Here is a 21,915-nt window from a genome sequence, read left to right on the forward strand (position 1 = left end):
CAAATATTATGATATTATGCAAACTTAAGCACTAACTTCCAGAGTATGCAGGTTAAGTATGTGCTGCTTCAGTGGAGTGTATCTAACTGGCTACACTGAAACAACAGGAGTAACATGGCCCAGCTGTGAAAAGCTCGTGAGGATTTTCATTCTGGTTACTCAGTTGTAGGATATCTCTGCATATCTTTTACAGCATGTAGAAGAGAAAGCTGAGCTAGTAAATACAGAAAAATTCCCTTCTCATTTGATGCCTACCCCCTAAAAGCAAATAAAGAAGGAAATACTTGTAAAAACTTGTCTATATTATTACTGGATGAAGTGATCCTTAGAGTGTGTATATAAATTTATTTGAAATACCTCTTGATCAAAAGTACTTCAGTGCTACTCTCTGTCACTAAATTCTTTTGTCACTTGAATTTTGTCTCCCAGTATGTTTGAGCCAACTATAATAGTGTTACTAATACACACTAGAGATAAGCTTTGGTGAGACTGGAGCTCTTTTAAAAGTAAGACATCGTAAAAAAAATTAAAAACCATTTTATTTAGAAGTCCAATTTTTATGCAGATGAGGTTGACAGTGAAAGAGTAACAATTTCAAAATATTGGAAGATATTTGCACTTCTGATATGGGAGAAAAAGAGGATTTACTCAGATTTAGTAGGCAGAACAGAGCCTGTAAAATAGAAGACAATAAAATCATCCAATATGTATTTATACCAGGATGGTAAGAGATGGTGTGCTGCCTAGAAAATATGTAACCCATACACTGCAGTGCCTTTCAGCTTTAAAATTAAACATTTGTTAAATATTGGCTAATCATTTTTATTTGTTCTTTTGATAGTGTTAATGAGATTAAATAGTTATTAAAAATACTAATATATTTAAATAGTTGCCATATCATTTCAGTAATCTGAATTTGATCTAGACTCTGCTTCAATTAAGTCATCTTTGAAAAAAGCTTAGGGGGCTTTGCACTACAAAATGCTTATTTAGTTCTTCAAAGTGCTGTACTTGATAGCTGCAATCAATTACAGCATCTAAAGCTTGTGTTGAAATTCAGGCCTGTGAGGGCAGTTATGACTCCACCATGTGGAGTTTATATACTTCAACTACTGATTACAGGAGCCAATGCTCATATGTTTAAATCTGAGTCCATGTTCAGCACTTGTGTATTTCTGTTTTTTTTTTTTTTTAACAAACTCTCTACAGAGATCAGTTCAACCTGAATTATGTCCTCCTCTTCCCTATGTATTAAATGGAAGAAATTATGAATAATTGCTTGATTTATTTTTGCAAAGTTCTTGTATACTTTTAGGGTCTAAAAATATAAAGGGAGTGCCAAATTGGTTCTCATGATTCTTAAAATGCTCACTGCTAAATCTTTTGCCACTGATGCGTGGAAGAAATATTTTTGTAGGATTTTCAAAATTATCACCTAATAAAATACTACCTTATAATTTTTTCTGTAGTGAAATAAAGTGTAGCTTTTTATTTCACTATATAGATGACATGGATTTTTCTCATTTAGAACAATGCAGTCTGTTTTTTTGGCCGGACCTGTTTAGTAAGACAAGTAGGACAGTCTATTGAGTACTAGTGTAAATTGGCCACTTGTTGCCATGATGGGCTGTCCTCAGAAGAACGCAATAACTGACTCTTTAAGGAAATCCATGAAGGTGTTTAGAGGAAAACCAAAACTCCATAATTCCGAAACATGGGATTATGGCAAGGCAAAAGCAATCCACAAACTATTAAAATTTTACTGCTATAAAAGATGTAAACAACTGTATAGCAATTTTCCTTAATAACACTCTCAGCTATATTGCCAAAATTGAGGTAGTAAAAAGTAAAAGTCTCCACTTAATTTAACTTTCAAGATCATACTAAAAATAAAATATTCTGCATTGAATACAGCTTTTCTTGTGTTCCACCTCTAGGATTTTCTTCCATGGATATTGTATGAATAAATGGTTAGTAAATCAAATGTTAAATGGATCAGTTCTCATTTGTGAATTGGTTGGAGGTAAGTGAGTTTGTCTGCCAGTGTCTGTACCACAGAAAACCTTCTCTGTGTAAGAAGTGGTGAAATAAATCTTTATGTTGAAGACAAAGATTATTCTTCCCCTTATCCTCTTGCAATTGCAGCAGTGCCTAGCAAAGTGGCATCCTCTGCTGTAGCAGTATAAAAATGTGTGGTCTCACTAAAACCAAAAGTTTTGGATGCTCCAAACCAGCTCTTCACACCTTGTCATGGTATGCTCAGTCCCCCTGCCTTGACATAAAGAATTGCCCTAATCAAAGGTGGGTTTGTGTCTGAACGTTAGAAAAGAGACAGACGTCTGTGCAAAGGTATTGCTGAAGGTATGTTACACTTCCTAACACCTAACTCTGCTGAAGAACATGCTCCTTCCAACACACAAAAAATTCTGCTGTAAGGCAATGTCATGATACAAGAACAGAAGTCTCCAAAGCAACATGGTGTCATTTTTCTGCTAGTGAAAATCTGAGAAGAATTAAGAGGTAGCATAAAATACTAGGAAAGGATGATTTAAATCAGAGCTTCCATTCCTGACATCATGACATAAGAATCTGAACATGAAATTCAGTACAATAAATTATTAACAGTTCCTTAAATAACTCAAAGACACATTACATGTCTAGCATCTTACTTGGGAAAGCTGGAGAAAGGAGAAGCAAAAGAAGCAACAGAATGTATTGGTTTAAGATTTTGGAGCTCTGGGAGAGATTTCCAGAGAATCTTGCCTGAACAGGGAATAAAAGTAATGAGAGACACTGCTAATGCCAGAAATGTTAGAGCTGAGGGCATCCAATCACTTATTAAAAATGGGTAAGGGAAAAAAAAAGAATAATCCAGTATTTTACCAGCTGTACTGGCACCCGGCTGGCACTGTCCCATACACCAGCCTCAGAGTGCTGCAGGTTTGCACATTGACCCAAAGAGATTTTTCCCTTTCTCTTAGGAAGCAGGTGGCTTCAGAAAATGAAAATAGCTCCTGGCAGGAGTACTTGACAGAAACTGAAGAAATATGATCTTCAGGTAGATAATAATTAACAGTGACACTCAACTTCCTTGGGATATTTGAAAAGAAATTCAGTGAAATATTACCATGGAGTCAAATGTGTTTGTGTGTGTAGTTCTTGGGTGAAAGGATGAAAGAGTTATTTGGTTTGTAATATTACACATTTTTTTCTACTGTGAACAATTAACAGACCTGCCTTTTGAGGCAGCAGACATAACAACAATGCCCAGTTTTAGAGGTCAGAAGGCTTAGGAGTATTCTCTGTCTGCACAAGTTCATAGCACACATTGTTCTTTAAACTGTGGGGACATAACAGCTGAAAGTTACTGGACAAAATAGCCATAGGGATTACTGAGTTTATCATAGAAACAATACAATAATGGAGACATAGTGAAGTGATAATGCTTTGTTACATGGTCTAAAACCACTCCAGTGTATTATGTGCATGTTTTCCTTGTTTATTCATCTGTAAAGCCAAATGGTTAACCTTGGTTTATTTCTCTTCAGCTCTGCTGAGGCTGAACATTACATCAATGACAAACTGCTGTGTACACGGGTGCAAGCAAACAGGTTATTTAGAGCTGTTATGATTGTTCTAATTTCTGTTTAAAGAAGCCAGTAAAATTTCATAGCTGAGCCTGAACAGAAATATTAACTCTGGACTGAAAACAGAAAAGCTGGGGAACAGGAGGCATGAGGGAAAGGAAGCATTTAAATCATCCTTGAGATATGGTTAAAGACCCTGACTAATTTGTGAAGAACTCAGACTCTGGTTGCAGCATAATTGGTGTTGTTTTTCTTGTTCAAGACATGCGAGGCCAATGCTCTGTCTTCAGCCAAGAAAATGAAACTCACGGGTCACAACCCATGTGAGAGCTTTGGTGATACTGTCTTCATGCTCTCTACTGCACAGATGCTAAATCAAGGTAATATGCTGCAGTTTCTTTTCTGCTTGTGAGACTAGATTGGAACTGTGCTCAAATTTCTGAATGCTGAATTTTACCTAGAAGTATTTTCTGCAGTGCTTTCTCTTGTTTAGTTTCTTACAAGGCCTATATGTCACCTGGAATATGAAAAAATTGATGCTTACATGAATTAAAGGTAACCTATAGGCTGACAGAAGCATATTTATTACCATGAGGAAAGTGACCACAGATGCAAGTTTAGTGCAATAACCGCCATCTATTGCAGGAAGAAAATTTTAATGCATCTTCATTTTATCTTCTGCTCATTTGTTATTTTTGTCTTTGGTTAGAGCTTTCTTGTGGGATGGGGACATGTGTTTTTACTCACAACTACAGGCCAAAGTCTGTTCACCAGATGTGTCTAAACAGCTGCCTATTCTTGGGGAAAACATGGTGCATCAGCTTGAGCAGTGAAAAAGACCTGACTGCTCAGCATCTCTTCCTGCATGCAGCTGGTGATAGCAACGCTGTCAGTGTTTATGGGCCCATCTGGCAAAACTTGGCCTTGCTGCACCCTGAGACCCTATACTCAGGCATTCAGATAATATTAAAATAATTTATGCAAATCTACAAATATCTCCTTTGTATTCTCTACCAAATATCACATTTCTTCAAATGATTCCAAATTTTAAATTCCCATTGTCCTAAAGAGAAATTTTAGAAGGAAGGAAGTGTTTGTGTGAGCTGTGATTGATTACCAGGTGAGAGCCAAAATGAAGAACTCTTTAATAGTTTTAACACATTCAGAAGAGTTGGAAGAAAGAGGCATTAGGCTTCGTTAGCTATGGCTGTAGCTGTTAAAGGTAGTGTTGCTGCTCTGTGGAAAATCCTTGGGTGTGTTGTGGTTGACTAAATTAAGTATATGCTGACTCATACATGAGAAACCAGGAAAAAAGCACAGGAAAGTGGCACTGATTCCACCTGCACTTCTGCCAGCACAGACAGATTAAAACGCCCAACATACCGTAGGCCATAAAGGACTGTCCCATCTGGATGGAGTCGGATCATTCGGTTTTTCACTGTCACCCCATGGACAAATGATTTCTTGTCATTTTGGAAATACGTGTCCGGCACCCAGAGCTGGTCGGCCACTCTGTTGTCCAGAGTTAAGTTCAAAGGTATTCCAGAATAAGAGAGCCTTTTGTCCCTCCAGGACTGCTGAAAGTACATGGTCAAGGTGTAGTCCTAGGGAAGAAACAAGAAGGGCTTTTTGTATTTTCATACTGATTGACTGACCAGAAGTTTAGTTTCGGATGAATCTCAGTAACTGAGTATCAGTAGCAATAGGAAATTCAAGGATCATCAAGGCATTGTTACCACTAGGCACGATCATGAATCTTGGCCTGTTCATACTAGTGTCAAACTTGACACTTACCAGTGGCAGTGACAACACCAGGCTTTCATGATCTCTAGACTCACAGGGAATAATAGATGGCACATTTGGGTCTCCAGCTTGTGGATCAAATTTGGTTTCTAATTTTTCTTTTTTTAAATGTGAAAAGAGCAGTGTTTAGCTGAGCTCAGACAAATAGCATTGCATAAGACTTAGGATATTTTTCTGATATTCCCTCCCTTCACCCTGAAAGATTCCCCCCACAATCCAGAAAGGCCTAGCCCTCCTCAGAAAGAACAAATACAAGCTCAGAACATAATGGATAACTTCCCATTCCGCCTCTGCTGGAGTTGCCATATGTAATGACTCCAGATAGCCAGGCATATCTTGTCTCAGCCTGGGAAATGTGGTGCTTTCTGTCCTTGCCAATTGGATTTTACTGTACAGAAAATCAACAACTTGGCTATCATGTTATAACTCCAGTGAAACACCATTTATGCAGCCTTTCAGCTTTCATTTTGTCTGAAAAGAAATTGTTCTAAAGGCTTGTAGTCTGATTTACTCTCGTGTATATGTCTTTCTGGGAAATTGATGATTTTAAAGGTAGTCAATTTTTTCAAGTGGAAAAATGCATGTACTTTGTAGCTCATGGAGTTCTTAAAAGATGAGTAGAACAGCAGTATGTGGACTATTAGTTTTCTCTTCTTCATCTCCTCCCCCAGCCCTGTTTTCAAGTGACAGGTCACTTTGTCACACGTTTTTATGGTAGAAGCGCATCAAAATCATAGCTATTACTGAAAAAATTGGTCTGGTCAGGAGTAAGATTTTCTTTTATGTGATAAAAACCTTACCTCTGTCATTGTCACAAATCCTAGCCTGGACTCTAATTCTTGAAGAAACAGCATAAAAGCTGTCTGATACAATTTGCACTCTTCATCTATAGTGGCTTCTTAAGACTGTATCATTGCCATGAAATCAAAGCAGAGTTGCTTTTCAAAAAGACTTTTTACCTGAAGAGTCACCATCCAACAGAGCTATAATACAGACTTGCCAGTGAAAGTTGTTAATAAAAATACTGTTCTTCTTTGTCCTGGGCCAGTAGTTTTCTTTGGGTTTTTTCTTTATGGGTGAAATATCGTGATTGATGATCAGTGGTTATATACAACACAACAATTACATCCACTGCGAGCACAGACCCCAGATTTGCAAGGATTTCATAGATATGCCCCTTTTCAGGCCTGAATTAGGTTACTACCCACAACAGACACAAGAGGCTGTATGCTGAAGGTTTGTTCAGTTTTTTGCTGGCCTGGGCCACTAGGAGGAGGTCAGAACATCTTTCCTTTTCAGACCATGCTGGTCAAGCCTGGAACTGCAAAGTCATCCAGTGAGATATATGCTGCATTTTGCTGAGTAGGTGATTTAATTTAAATAGGGGTACAGAGCAACAGGAGTACTAACGAGGCAAATTTTTGAATGTAAAACTTGAATAGAGGTGGGTTAGAAGCATCACTTAAAGAGAAGTTTACCCTTAGCTCTTCTTACACATATACAAAAACCAGTTGGGAACTGGATGAGAGAAATCAAAAATTAAAAACAAAACCAAAAATCAGCCAAACATGAAAGTACAAAACAAAACTCCCACCCAACACCACAAATACCCCATAAGCCCCCATCACTATTCTGGTGCAGTTTTTATACGTTTTATCTGTTTCCTAACCTGCCCTATTTCAAATCTCTTTAGGTAGAAAACTTTCATAGATGACTGATAAAATTCAAACCCTCAGTGCTGCACCTGCTATCCTCTACATCTTCTGCCTGATCCAGCAGAGTGTATGTAGCCTGCAGCACAGATGGAACCGAAATTCTGATTATACATAATTATCTTTTCTCCTTCTTGCCTTTCTTTATATTTTCCCTAGGCCTTAAGGCTGCTTTTGTGGAATTGTAATACTGCTCTATAGAAAACCAAACAATTGAGAATGGTGTCTATGCAATGGCTCTCATAGCTCAATCAAGAGAAGAATAGCCACAGTAAGCTACAAGAGATCTTAAAGGATGTGATCAAGTGAAAGATAAAGAAATTCTGTCTCTTGGCTATGACTACTAGAAGAAGTTGAGTTGCTATTTTTAGCATCATAGTCTGTTAAAAAAAATTTGTTTCATCCAGCATTTGTGCTTTACACAAAATGCTGCTGTTGGCAACACCACAGTAGAGAGAGTGATCCTCTGGTCTGCAAATGTGCAGTACTATGGAGAAGTATGTGGCAAGCCTGCAAGTGTTAATGAAGAAAAAAACTCTGAGCTTCATCCTAAAGGAATCTCAGGGTTTCCTAACTGAACAAATTATCTATTTTTTTTTTCCATTCCTCATACGTGAGGGTATTACTCATTCGGTATTTAAATAAGAAAAATAGTCTGATGTTACATTGTCAGAGTCCCTGTTGCAGTAAGTTCATATTTTAAAAAGTATAGTCAAAGACTGTTTTAATGAAAAGCAAATTACAGCTGCACTATAATAACCCCAATTTTGTAGTTATAAAATTTCTAATTTTTTTTTTTAATGGAATACAGCCTTAACCTTCTTATCTCTCATCAGCGAAGTATTAAATGTTGGCAAACCATATGGCTAGCCACATCTTGGGGGTTCTTGTATAATTTTTTATATTGTACAGTGGTGTGAGTGAAGTGAGGATTTAATGACTACTTGTCTTCTACCCTGTAAAATATGCTGAGGATTTTGTGCTTTCAAGCTCTAGACTATATGAATAATTTCTGAATCTGTCACATCTGTAGTGGTAATTGGCTGCAGAATTTTTTTAGCTTCTTATGAAAGCTTCCCAAGATCTCAAGTATAAGTCTAGATATGAAAATAAATCACACTGTATTTAACTTTCATATTTAAAAAATTCTATTCATGAGTTTAAGAAGCAGGAACCAATGTAAAATTTAAAAAGAGAATCTGTTTCTGCAGCTAACTGTTCTTTCAAATGATTTTTTTTAAAAACAATTCATGTTCTATAGAAACACACTAAAGAGTTTTTTTTTTCCTGAACTTTACTTTTCATAATTAAAAAAATCTGTAATTCTGCTGAAAAATCATGATATTTCATTAGATTTAATAGTGCTGTTTATGCATCTGATCTACTTTCCCTTTTTCCATGAAAAAAATTGATTTACTAGTATGAGATCTTTTTCTCTTAGTAATTGTGCAAATTTCTTATTTCTTTGTATCAAACCAGAAATTTGTATATGTGTGTACGTAGATGTGTACTATAACTTATAAGTAAATCTGTATCAGTGCTTTAATAAAGTGCATTAGGTTGCTAAGAAAAATACATGCTAGTCCTAGTTAAGAGAAGTTCTGTGAAAATGTAAGCGAAACTAGTCTATTTTACTCAAAATTGAAAGCTCTTTCATAGTCTGAATTTAAGAAACCTAATAGATAAATACTGGCACCAAGCCTCACAGTATAAATTTCTCAGTAAAGAAAATTAAGAATAATTGAAGAATATTGTACTTGAGGTCAGATGAACAATTTAGAGTGCCAGTAAGGAACAGACTGAAGAGTCACCATACAATAATAATACCTTTTTAAATTCTATTTTCCCCCTATTCTTTTATTTTTTTTGGTGGAATAAAAATAGATAATGTAAGGGCAAGAACAGATTTTTTTTCCTTTCCTGTTAAACCTCTGTAGATCTCTGAAACTAGAAGAGATATATTAAAATAACTGAAGAATTTGGATTTGCTGGTAATTTTGTACTCTGTGATTTACCAGTTCAGTACAGCAGAATTTAATGTGGAATACATTGTTATATTATAATCTAACCTTCTGAGAGACACAGAACTAGAACTTCACCATGTTTATCAACTGAATTATGGATTCTGGCAGAATAAAAGATGAGTTCACATGTCTGCTGTACTGCTAGTTGTTTCTTCTTTCACAAAGTCCATATTTTAAGGAGAAAATAGGGAATCTTTTAATGTGCAATGTTCAGCTTGGTGGTCTAAAAGACCTTTCGTTTTTCCCCTTTCCAAGGTGGCCTTAATCTAAGCTCTGTTATCATTTAATGAACTGAACAGCAGGTTAGCACACTGTGATATATTTAAGTATATAACTGGATATCAAAGCACACTCTGAAAGTCTTAACAGCTAAAAATAAATAATGTGGATGCAGTTATTAGCAAAAATTAGCAAATCAAATACTATTTTGTGAATATTTAGCTGGTCTGGGTCGATATCAGACATTAGCTCTCTACATAAGTTTGCACATGAAGGCACTGTGCAGCAAAATTAATACGTGAAGTGCACCAATATCATACTTCTAATAGACAGCAGTGTATATTGGTAGTTGTGGGATGAACACTGTAAACCCAAACAATCTTAAATTTAAATTTTATCCTTGGGAACCACCCACTAATACAATATCTGGCAGCCTCACAAAAAATGAGATGCAATGACATTCAGATACATTGTAACAATCAAGACAAATGTAACTGGAATTGCAATTTAAAATTAAACATGGAGTATTAATCAGAATATTAATATTGACAGCAATAATGCCATAAATGCAGAAAAGCAATATATGTAAATGCTGCTGTGACTGCAAACTCTTGTTAATTGGGAAAGAGTGTTTTCCATGTTTATCTAATAGAAGAATAGGAAGGGCAGAGTTTTGAAAGAATGGCGAATATATAAATTTGCAAATTGTAAAAAATTGTACTCATTCCTATGTTGCAAGAGTGCTAATGTATCAGAAGCAGCTGTCAGTTGTTCAGCAAGTTAATTGTCCTACTTTGGAACTCCAAGGGAAGGTCCATATCCTCACCTGCAGAAGAGCTATTTTATGGTAGGAAGACACAAATGGTGATGTGGGATTTTGGGTTTATGTTTGGAATTTGTGTGTGGTTTTATTTTCTTATTTCTTTGTGGGCTGTTTTTGGTCCTCCCCCACCTCTTGCATGCCCCTGATGCTCAGTTCCAGATACTGCACAGTAATTAGTGGAAAAATTTTTTTGCTAAAATTAAGGAGGAAGAATATACTGGTTCTACTCATATTCTTTTCTAAGAATGTCAGGGGAGCTGCATCTCTTTATTAAGTCTCCAGTCCAGCCAAGCAAGGAAGCCAGGGAATTAGGGGGCACAGTACTGGACTAGTTGTACTTGCCTTTCTTTCTAAGGACACAGTTCAGAGTTCCTGTGGATGTTTTCAATGAAGACTGACATAGCATATGTTACCCAGTTTCTTCTCTTCTATCCAAATTAGTGGGAAGATGGGAGAAGGAGCATGTACTCTGTCAGCTACACTTCTGTTAGGGAAAATGGAAGAGAAAGCTAGGACTCCATGACAATAGGACAAACACCTTCTATTTCCCACACAGGAGCTGTTCGATGTTCTTTAACAGGATCAGAATTTTCACACAGCAAACTTCAGTTTTGCAGAGAGCATATTTTCCACCAGAAAATTACAGATTGTTTAGAGATGTGAGATTTTTGTAGGAGAAAAAGTTGTGTGAGGTATTGTTAGGCCAAGTGCCAGATCCTATGCTTTGGTTAAACAGCCCTAGGCTGTGCAACAGTCTGGGGGCAGAGTGGTTGGAAAGTGGCCCAGCAGAAAAGGACCTGGGGATGTGGCTGAACATGAGCCAGATGTGCCCAGGTGGCCAAGAAGGCAAGCGGCATCCTGGCCTATGTCAAGAATAGTGTGGCCAGCAGAATCAGGACAGTGATTGTCCCCCTGTACTCAGCTGGTGAGGCTGCACCTCAAGTGCTGTGATCAGTCTTAAGCCCTTCACAGCAAGAAAGACATTGAGGTGCTGGAGGATTTCCAGAGAACAGCAACAAAACTGTTGAAGGGTCTGGAGTGTAAGTCGCAAGAGGAGCAGCTGAGGGACCTGGGCTTGTTTAATCTGGAGAAAAGGAGTCTTGGTGGGACCTTATCTCTCTCTCTACAACTACCTGAAAGGAAAGTAGTCAGTCTTTTCACCCAGTGAGCAACATGGGAAGCACTATGGAGGTTCAGGTTGGATGTCAGGAGGATTTTCTTCACAGAAAGGGTTGTTAAACATTGGAAAGGACTGTGCTGCGAGGTGGTGGGGTCAGGGTCACCATCCCTGGAGGTGTTCAAGAAGCTACCAGATGTGGCACTTAGTGCCTTGGTCTGGTTGACAAGGTGATCAATCAAAGGTTGGACAATGTGACCTCAGAGATCTTTTCCAACCCAAATGATTCTGTGATTTTTAAATTTTGTTTCATCCAGCCTGGAGATGAAACATCAATACAAAGGAGTAGGACTGGGCATTTGGGAGAAAATTGTACTTCCCATCTTCTTGTGTGGACTATATGGAGATGGCTCTCTACTGACTGGAGGATTGGCTCATGACTTGGGCATAGATGAGCTCTGAGTGTTTATCAGATGGAACGTCATGTGAGGACTAAAGCAAACTAAGCCGAAGATAGTTGGGAGGGTGCAGCACTTTCAAGTTCCCATTAAGGAAAAACATTGTAGAAGACTGAAGAATTAATTAAACACCACTTCCCTTGCTACCTATAAGCAAGATAATTGGAAAGCAGCCTGTTTTCTATCAATGGTTGTTGCTGAAACACTTGATTATATTTCTCCTTTGCAATTTCCATCTAGCTCAGCAGGGGTGAACTATGAGACCATTACAGTGTGCTGTGTATCTAAGGATGATGACACACTGCTAAGAGCTCAGTAGAACTTGTGGTGTCAGTGCACAGTGCTGCAGGTGAAGCTGAACTGATTGCAATCTTAGGAGCAGATGGGAGAGGTTTGTTGACTTTTGTCTTGAACCTACTAACAGTACTAGAAATCTTACAGGAACTGGACAGAAAGATAGAAAACAAGAAAGTGAGTATCAGCAATGGAAAATGAATTGGAGTCACAGGATGAAGAAGCTCATCGTGTGAAGTAAAAGAAAATCCCCACAAACCTTAATGCTGTGTTGAGCAGAGCCTTAAGCCAGACTTTAAAGTCAGAAATCAGAAATAAAGACAGCCAACCATAGCTAGACTCTTTGGCTCCAGAAGATGCTTAACAATGTAGGAGGGAAGTATGAGGTTGGGCTAACTTTATAAAAACAGCAACTGATTTTTTTTAATGCCTTTATATATTTATAAAATTTATTTTTTACCCATTTAGGAGCAGGAGTTATTTCTACTTCTATGGGTCTGGTGATTGAAATCTATTTGATTCCTCCTGCCTGGTTCTCAGCTGTCATTCTACTATATCAAGTCTCTTTAGTTTCGAGCAAAGCAGATGGAGGTCAAAGTGACATGTGATGAGTCGGTGTCTCTACCTGGAATAGAAACAGTAATTACATAGCTGCTGCCAGATCTTTACACTTGTGTATACCTTACTGGGGTTTTTTTTGTGTGTGTGTGGGTATTTTTGGTGTTTTTTTTGTTTTTTTTTAATTGGTTGGTTGCTTTGTAGCTTTGCATGTAACAACTACTTTTTTGTTTTTTCCCTAAATGCTCAGGACAACTTTGTTTTCATTGTTCATTAGACTTATGATTGAATAGTGTTCTATAAAATAGTCATGATTATGATGGCTTATGTGGCCAGAGATATTTTTCCTGTATATTTTTGGCACCTTGACTGCTTTACAGGATTCTAACCCATAAATCATAGGTCAGGCTGATATTCGCATTTTGCGCTGTATTTGGAAACCAGGGATAGAGGAACACCATGACATTTCTCCTTTATAATGACAGCCAAAGCAGAGGTATTTTGCACTTAGAGGGCATAACACTAAGGGTATTAGTGACACTGTCATAGTGCAGTGCTGGTTGCAAAATCCTCTGGGAATTTCTAGTCCAATCTCCTGTCAGAAGCAGGACTGTCACCAACATGCCTCAGGTTGAGATATTCCTTTGTCTAGAAAATCTTGAAGACCCTCAAGAATGGGAATTCCACAACATCTGTGGGCAAACTCTTCCAGGGCAGCACTACCTTTTTGGTAAATATTTCCTGACATCTACTCTAACCCTCCCTAAGTGCCGTTAGTAGTTGCTGCCCTTCACTATTTTGTCTGTCATTACTGAGAGTGGTTTTACTGCAATCTTCCCTTCAGGACATTGAAGGTTGCTATGAGGTTTTCCTTTGGCTTTTCTCCTTGCCAACTGAAGCAAGGCAAGTTCCAATGTCTCTCCTGATAGGTTATGTGCTCAAGGCCCTGGCCACACTGATAGCATTTCACTAGAGGAAAGAAATGGGAGACACTGTTGAAAGTGCAGCAGTACCATTACAGAATATGGGAAGGTAATAATTTCCCTCTGTGCTGCCCATATCCCTGCCAGTGTCACTTAGTATACAGTCTACACAATGAAAGTGCACTTTGTGGCTTGTATTCAGCTGCTGCTCAGTCCATGAGTTTTCCACCTGCTGAATTCAGAGTTTCCTGGCTGGACCTAGAGATGGGTATGTTTTTTGTTTTTCACGCCACCAGAAGCCTTCTCAATGACATATTTTTCACCAGGGCTGGCAGCAGTTTTGACATTCTTATCAGTGAACTCCTAATTATCTTTTGACCCATGTTGTATGTATCTTCATTTTACATTTAATGTAACTAGAGAAGCCTTTCTTGTTGCCCTGTTTCTTTTTACTGTCATGTCCAACTAGGATTTGAAGCAGTATTTTTATGCTTCACAGAACTAAAGACTCTTTGAGGTTGGAAGGGTCTCATTGAGATTGAGAGAGCATTTTAAACATGGAAGTTTCAAATGAGGAGAGCCTCAGCTGCTCTCCTGAAATCCAGGGCTGTGATCCTGCTTTTAGTTGTTTTTCTCTCCTCTCAGATTACTGAATTCTACCATTTCATTGTCATTGCAACTAAGGCTGTCTCTGACTTCCTTATTTCAGACAAAGTTTTTTATTCTTGTAACTACAAGGTGTAGCAGATCATGTGTTCTTGTTAGCTTCTCAGTTACCAGGAAGCTGTCACCAGTGTGTTCAAGAAGTCTTCCAGATTTCCTGAGCCCTCCTGCATCATCCTTCTGGCAGATACAGTAGTGGTTAGTGTCCCATGAGGAACAGGACCTGTGCACATGAGACTTCTAGTTGTTGGAAGAAAGTCTCATCTGCATTTTCTTTCTGGTCAGGATGTCTATAGTAAATACTCACAATACAAGACCAAACAATATTGTTTTGTCTGCTAATCTTAATCCATAAACTGTTGTTTGGGTTCTGATCCATCCCAAAGCAGAGCTCCAAGTATTCCAGCTGTTTTCTCACATAGAGGGCAGCTCCATTTCCTCTCATTTTCAGCCAGTTGACCAGTAATTCTTCTTTCTGGTTTCCCTGCCAGTTCTGTTGCCTTGTTTCCTCCTCCTGTATGCTCCCATCTGTGTTTTAGTTCATGAAGGTGCTTCTGTCTTAGCCTGGCAGTTCTGCTGGTGAAATTCTGGCCTTCTTGCATGACACAGTGGATTGTTCCTGGTTTTCTTAAAAATTCAGCCTCATCTCTTTCTGCTTGATGACTGCTTGCTGGGGAATTTTACTTACCAATTACCCAAATAAGCCAAACTCTACTGTCCTGATGTCCTGAGTCCAACTCCACTGCTCACTGTCTCAGTTATCCTCCAGATCCTGAATTCTGTCATCTTGGGATCACTGCAAACCAAATGTGCTGTAAATACTAGCTTTTCATCTGGGATGTTTCAACAAAAGGCAGCTTGAGGAAAAACCCTTCATGCGATTTCTCATGAGCTGCATAATTTAAATATTATTAAGCTGCTTACATGATAATCTAACATCACAGCTGGTGAGTATACAACACTGAGGTAGACTCTCTGTGGAAAATTTGCTTTTGGCTTTTGCAGGGAATCAGATTGCCTTTAAATGCATGTATTGTTGACACTAAATCCTCAGAGCAGAATGCAGAGCAGAATGCAGAGTGTTGATAGTAAAGGACTTAGTTTTATTTTTATTTTAACAGCATAATCAGTTGGATAACTAATGGCACTGGCCAATTCAATTTGATTAATCTGATTAAAACCCTACATATGCAGTGCTTTTGCCAGTCTCATGGGAACCAACATTTCAAAATACTGCATAGTATGTGGAGACATTTTAGGAGATGAAAAAAAAAACCAAGAGCAAATAACTCATCAGTCAGTTGGAAAGCATCTGATTAATACTCTTGAGTACTGACTAGGATATGGAGGTGCAGGCTCTCTTTTCTGCAAAATATGTAACTAAGGAGAACATGGGATTAGTAATTATCTGAGGAATTGAGTAGCTTAGTGCAAAAGATTGGGATTGGTGCCAATATACTGAAAATCTGGGAGAATGTCTTCATGTAAATGACTTTATTTATAACGCAAACCTCAAAATCAGTTTTATTTAATGCTTGGAGCAGTAAAACCTCTCTCTGAGACTGAAATTTCAGAAGGCTTCTGCCTCAGTGAAGCCCAAGACAACTGCTACTTCCATTCCTTCCTGTGTGACCACACACATTTGAATAACTAGTTAGGAAGTGGAAGGAACACAGATTAGAGAAGAACTGTGTCATTACTATTTTTGCATGGTGTTTTTCTGTGTAGGTAAATTCCTTGATCCTGTCTCCACCACCAATGGCTATCCAAGCATTGGTTCTGTGGCAGGAAAGGACAACTAAGAGTGAAGGATGAAGCCAAAGCAGCTTTGCAGAGCAGCTCACAGCAGCTGTGAAACTACAGCTCTGGAGTGGAATTTACAGTCCCAAGAACGAGGCAGGGAAAACTAAAGGATCTTGTGAAAGATCACAGGAGACATGTACCACTGTCCTCAGTCAAGGCAATTTTCATGTTTTCTAGTCAGAGGAGGCCTGAGTGAATCAGAATGAGTTAGCACTGTGCTGTCAGGCATGGGGCTACAGCTGAGAGCAGGTTTGGTAGCTGGGTACAGCTGTTCTACAGTGTCAAGTCGGAGTGACAGAAGCAGCTCAGTTCTATTGCCAGGGTTGCACCAACCCTTCTCAAACGACTGTGACACCCAAGCACCTCATGGATTGGCATCTATCTACTCTCTTATATTTGCTAGGTAAGTTGATATTTGCTACGTTAGTGTTTTCACAGTATTAAAATACTGCAGGAGCTCAGCAGCAGCCAGTCAACTGTTTCAGTATTACCTTGGCTCTGTTAGCTCGTTTATTAACTTGGGGGAAAAAAATAGAGATTGTACAGAATGCTGAGGTGCTGTTGTGAAGTTTGTCCAGCATGGTGACCTCTGAGAGGGGCAGATGGAACCTTGCTGGCAGAAGCATGGAGTTACTTAGTTGAGTTGTTGTCTGGGTTTTTTTACATGTCCCTGTGCTTCTGAAATATTCATTTTTGGTCCATCTTGAAAGGTCAGGAGAAGTACACATAGCAGTTCTTTTGCACACAGCTTCACTTCCCATGGTGCTTTCTAGAGACAGCTGTGTCACGCTACAAAGGATAAAGTTAAAACATCTATGTGACCCATACTTGATGATCACTGATGCACATGACATAAACCTGGTGTGTCCTGAATTTATTGCAACTGATACGATATATGCTGGAGGGACTATTGAGGGCTGAGGGATCTTAAATCCATGGGTTGTTGGCCAAGCAATATTTTCTTCTGAAGCTTTAATTTCTGAAGTCATTGTAAAGCCTTAACTGTGTCAACTAAAAGTCCACATGAATATTTTTCCATTTAGAAACAAACAAACTGCTGTTTGTTACTGGTAAGTTTTCACTGTTTCACAAATTAAGACAATTTCAGTCCAAGAGAGGAATGGAAATTCACTGTGTTTTTGTAGTGAAACAAGGATTGTTTCTATGCATTTATTCCTCCTTCTACAAATATGACTGCTTTTCTGTTTCTTAATGCCTCTACTGTGTAGTAAGACTAATTTCCCACTGAAATAGACTTGGATTTAGCCAGAGATGTTCTACATGCAGCTGGCCAAACTGTGAAGGTTAGGTTTGTGACGCTACTGTTCAAAGCTGAAGTGTGATATTTTCTCATCTACAGCTTTTTGTAGGACTGGTTTAACTTCTTGCAGAGCTAATCATAGGTGCTGTTATCAGAGCACTATGAAGTGTAGAGGTCCAGAAGGCTTGGCCATTCTGAAGACAGTGCTCATAAATGAGGTGTTTGAGGACACAAATGGAAGCCAGTGTCAGTGAAGCATCACTCCTATAGAGCAGTAAACTATGGGACAGATATAACCTCTTTTCCTCTTGCCACCTACAAAGACTCTGTGGCAAGAAAGAGGTGGTAGTGAGAAACAGACTAGGGGAAACTCCTGGGACAGGAGATCAGGTGTTTGGAAGTTTTGGTGCACGGCAGAGGTGGCCAAGTCATGCCACTGTTCCTGGTATGAGCAACAATGTAGGTGATGGGAAGGATGTCGTCTTTGTGGTAATGGTGGTGAATCTTGCTGATCTTCAATATGATAAAATAGCTCTGGCTATTGGCTCCTAAGCAGACTTAAGACCCTCACAGGTAATGAGACAAGTGAAGCTACAGCACAAAGTAGGATGCAGCAGCACCATGCCATGCAGCAAGAAAATCTTGGAAGCAACATGGCAAGTGCTTTCAGTTAAGGTTCCTGATGATATGGTGATAGGTGATAGGTTCCTGATGGGTGAAGTCAAGTATGGGGTTAGTAAAATGAACACTTTCCATATTTTTCCTGTTATTTGCCTTAATCACACACACATTGATTAAATCATTACAGAACCAATGGGTTTGCATCAGTAGACACTGAATGCTAAGAGATAAACATGCTGGTCATAGGACTCTCCAGATGGAAATATGTTTTATCTGAATGACTTTGTAGTTTTTCACTTGTTTATAGCAGGAATGGCTTTTAGATCTGTTAGGGTATAATAAAAAATTAACTGAGCTACAAAAATAAGTTATCCTCCTGCTTGCTTTCAGCTAATTACAACATCTTAAGGCATCTCAGGATAGTAGAACATCTGTTCCCTGAAGATTGACCCTTCTCAGACAATAATTATAGAGCTAATGAGTGGAGTGGAGAATGGAATTTAGGAAACAAGGGACAGCTCTGCCTTTCTGTTCTCGCCTTAGCATATTCCTTTCATTAAACTGACTTCCTAACATAGCCTACAGCAAACTTTTCAGATGCAATAGTCCATTTTCTTTGGAAAAGGATAGAAAATCAAATAGTAGCTCTGGAACTTGAACACCTTGCTCTAACAATTGGTGTTAGCAGATCATCAGAAGCAGATAGTACTGCCTCCTTTTCCAACCACTCTGAACCCTAGAGCACAATACCAGAAACATATATCCAGTATTCACTAGTGTTGTTGCAGGGAGATCTCCTATAATTTATCATAATTTGAGTGATATAAATTACTCTTCTGGTATGCTTTTCAGTTTGCTATTTTTAGTGATAGAAGTGACACCTAATTTGCACTTGTTAAAACAGGCTTACGAAAGTGTGTTGTAAATAAATCTTGGGAGGAATATAAATTAGCATGGTGCAGGGCAAAATAGCTTCCCTTTTGTGGGTCAGAATGAAAATAATGTTGGGGGGGTGGAGATTGCTCCACTTCTCTATGTTAGAGAATTCTTGTACCTTTTTATATAGTATTGGATGCTGGCTACAGTGGAGACAGGACTTTAAATGGTCACCAAGTCTTAGCATGACAGCCCTCTTGTTCTAAGACAGCCAGATGAATGTTAACTCTTAGGTGTCCTCTAGATTAGTGATAAAACAGACAAAAAATGTTGGCTTATTGAACAGTGAAATAGCTGCAGATGAGTAAGATCTTTGTGGCTTCTGCAAGAAATATGTATATAGGTAATGTAATCCTACTAATGTGCAGAGGACATTGTGTAGAGGACAGGATGGGAGAGGATGTGTAGAGGACAGGATGGGAGAATAGTTTGATTTTGGCTACAGCAAAATGAAGTTCAGTAGGCTTAATAGGTACCATTTGTGGTCTGCTGCAATGGTAGCTGCCACAGTTTTATGACATGGATAATGCTTTTACGTCTCAGCTGCAGGGGCAACCATGATAGCCTAGTCCCTGCCCAGCACTTGTTTTTTATCATATATCCTCTTCTATATCACCAACCTGATGTTTGGGAAAAGCCTTTCTGTGATGGGGATATCTGTTATGTTAAAGATCAGTGTTCTGTGTGAGAACAGTGTTTTTATTTCTCCCTTTTTGTATTTACAGGAAAAATTCTTGTTCTTTAATCCTGATTTCAGTCAGTTTTTAATCGTATTCTGTCTTCAAATTCTGTCTGCAAAGATTGCTTGTCATAAAGATACCTATTTTCTATGGTATCAATGTAGATTCAGCATTAGGTGTCAGTTCAATACTGGGTGAACTGTTTAAATCTCTCTCCAAGCCTTTTCCTTCTTCATTTCATGGAGAGTCAAAGTCTAGCAACTGAAAGGTAATCACTATGGTTACAGCATCTAGTTCTAGCAACAAATCCAAGATTTAAGTCTTAAAGCTTGTAGCAAAATATATATATTTGAGACACCCCAGACATTTGGGATCATGTTAGCAAGCGTTAAAACAGACATTGACAGTTTGAGATAATTCCATTGCAATGCTCTGCTTGCAAGACAATGGTCTGCAATTATAAGTGGATTGTTTACATAGAGATGTAAGAATACTTACTAGTTTAAAATGCAGCTCAAAGCAATATTGGGTTTTCAAACATCTAAGATTTAATCACTGCCTAGTTTGAAGTCTGTGTCAACACTGTCAGCCAGAAGAAAGATTGAAACTTGGATCCTTCCCAGCTGCAAATATTACGAAGACATCACTGAGCCATTTTTAGGCATTACAGGAGCAGATGACTTTATGGCCCAGGTGGCTGATATTTCATGTGCTGAGGTCCCTCACCCCAATTAGTAACTAATTTCTATCCATCTGTTCACAGATGGCAGAAAATCACTGATCTACCACGGTTCTCTCTGACAGATAGGTATCCATCCATAAGCCAAATTAATAACCCAAGACCAGAATTGCCCAGGGAAATTTCTCGAGATGATATCAGTGCCTGAACACTGCTAGTGCAGGACTAATGGCTCTTCCCAGAGACAAGTCTAATGGGAAAATCTAGATAAATAATGCTTTTAAGCTGGCAAATGTCTCTTCTGACTGTGGCTCAGGCATAGGAATGAATCTAGATAGAGAATGTCTAATCTGGATCATTCTATAGTACAGGATAGGGTACAGGATTGTGCTTTATGCTTAATGGATGGGGGAAAAAGGTGGAGAGTTCTGAGAGAACTGAATTTCTAACCTGACTGCTAACTAGTGTAGGGCAAGAGATTCTACATCCCAGATGGGTTTTGTTATTGAATTATCAGAATGGAACCACTTGCTAATCTCAAAGGGCTTATTATCCTACCACTTTTCATAACATCTTACAGTATATTTGTTCATTCTGGAGAAAAGAAGACTTTGGGATGATGTGATTGCAGCCTTCAGTATCTGAAGGCAGCCTACAAGGAAGATGGAGAGAGGCTTTTTACAAAAACATGGAGTGACAGGACAAGGGGGAATGAGTACTAACTGAAAGAAAGTTTAGATTAGATATTATCAAAAAATTCTTTACTGTGAGGCTGGTGAGGTACTGGAACAGGTTGCTCAGAGAAGTTGTGGATCCCTGGCAGTGTTCAAGGCAAGGTTGGCTGGGGCTTTTAGGAGCCTCCCCTAGTGAGAGGTGTTTCACCCAATGCAGGAGTGTTGGAACTAGATGGTCTTTGAGGTCCCTTCCAATCCAAGCCATTGTATGGTTTTATTACTTGCTCTCTACATACTTTTTCATACTGAAGTGCAAAACTAATTACAATTTTTAATCAAATCTTTAAGCAAAGCCCATTCAGTTATAAATAGCACACGGTATTTTTTCATTTGATATATGACTTTTTCAACTTTATGGTACTGATTTCTGAGTCTTTGAGGAAACTGTAATCTTATATAACATTTAACTGCAAGTAACTTTTCTATTTAGTGACTCATAATTGTGGTTTATTTTTGTCCTGAATCTATTAAATATAATATTAGATGTAGAATATTCTCTGGCAAGTCTTTGAACTTTACACCTAAGTCAACTGTATCACAACTAGCTAGTACATATTTACCATGGGATTTGTTTGTTTGTTTTGGTAAATAAATTAGGATGTGACAGCTGCTGCTGCTCTCACTTGACCTTTATATTGAGGATGTTTAAAAGGATGCATTGTTTCAGATTAAGTTTCATTCGTATATGAGATCTGAGATTAATTGATACCTCCTTTTACCCTAGAATTTGTTTTGTTTTGCTTAGAGGATTCTCAAGAATTATGTAAATTGTGTGGTGAGTCTTTTTTTTTTTTTTTGTTTGGTTTCTGTTTTAATACCTTAAGTGACAAAATTAGAAACAGCTGGAGATGAAATAAAATGCAACATATGCTTAGCAATTGTAGATCAATGTAATTTCTTGTTTATTCTGTGACTGATTCCCTAGATAAAAGAAATCTGGTGGACCTCGGCTATCTAATGTTCAATAAAACATCTTTGATTACATCATGTAAATGGATGAAAATGGGAATTAGAACAAAA

General features: G+C 38.3%; 1 protein-coding gene across 2 annotated transcripts in view; it reads right to left on the reverse strand.

Moving 5' to 3' along the window:
• The window catches only part of GABRB1 (gamma-aminobutyric acid type A receptor subunit beta1), a 109,508-nt gene that overhangs the window by 43,657 nt on the left and 43,936 nt on the right, over nt 1–21,915 (reverse strand). For both annotated transcript variants that reach the window (XR_009114518.1, XM_058025304.1), the window contains exon 3: nt 4,971–5,191. Coding sequence is in view for 1 of the 2 variants with exons in the window: in XM_058025304.1 (XP_057881287.1) it covers nt 4,971–5,191 (221 nt within the window). In the remaining variant the exon portion in view is untranslated. The remainder of the gene's footprint in view (nt 1–4,970; nt 5,192–21,915) is intronic.

The sequence above is a fragment of the Melospiza georgiana genome, chromosome 5 (assembly GCF_028018845.1).
Source record: "Melospiza georgiana isolate bMelGeo1 chromosome 5, bMelGeo1.pri, whole genome shotgun sequence".
In the NCBI taxonomy this organism is placed as follows: domain Eukaryota; kingdom Metazoa; phylum Chordata; class Aves; order Passeriformes; family Passerellidae; genus Melospiza; species Melospiza georgiana.